Source organism: Cystoisospora suis, assembly GCF_002600585.1.
Source record: "Cystoisospora suis strain Wien I chromosome Unknown contig_4314, whole genome shotgun sequence".
Lineage (NCBI taxonomy): Eukaryota > Apicomplexa > Conoidasida > Eucoccidiorida > Sarcocystidae > Cystoisospora > Cystoisospora suis.
In genome coordinates this window covers 694-946 of record NW_027157106.1, presented here as the reverse complement: position 1 = coordinate 946, position 253 = coordinate 694, and the positions used below count along the sequence as shown (strand labels likewise).

At 43.1% G+C, this 253-nt stretch overlaps 1 protein-coding gene across 1 annotated transcript; it reads left to right on the top strand.

Annotated features, from left to right (window-relative positions):
- Positions 1 to 4: 4 nt before the first annotated feature.
- On the top strand, positions 5 to 215 carry CSUI_007942 (uncharacterized protein; the record flags this gene model as incomplete). The annotated part of the gene is made up of 1 exon (XM_068068083.1): positions 5 to 215. A coding segment is annotated over one exon (210 nt), but the record flags the coding sequence as incomplete, so codon positions are not given.
- Between the last annotated feature and the right edge of the window lie 38 nt (positions 216 to 253).

Genomic DNA, 253 nt, shown 5'->3' with positions numbered 1-253 from the left:
AGAAAGATTGCATGTAAGAGAGGAGAAGGAGGTTTTCTTGAAAGGAATGAAAGGACGAAGAAGATGTTGTCGGATGACGAGGGAGCAGAAGATGATGTTCTTCTATCAGAGAGACAAGGGCCGACGTGTAGAGATAAGAAGAGCTTCTCTCCGTCACCACAAGGAAGTAAACTCTCTTCTTTTCTCTCCAAATCTTTCTCATCCTGTCACACGTCTTCTTCTTCTTTCACGAAGAGAGAAGAAGATGAAGAAG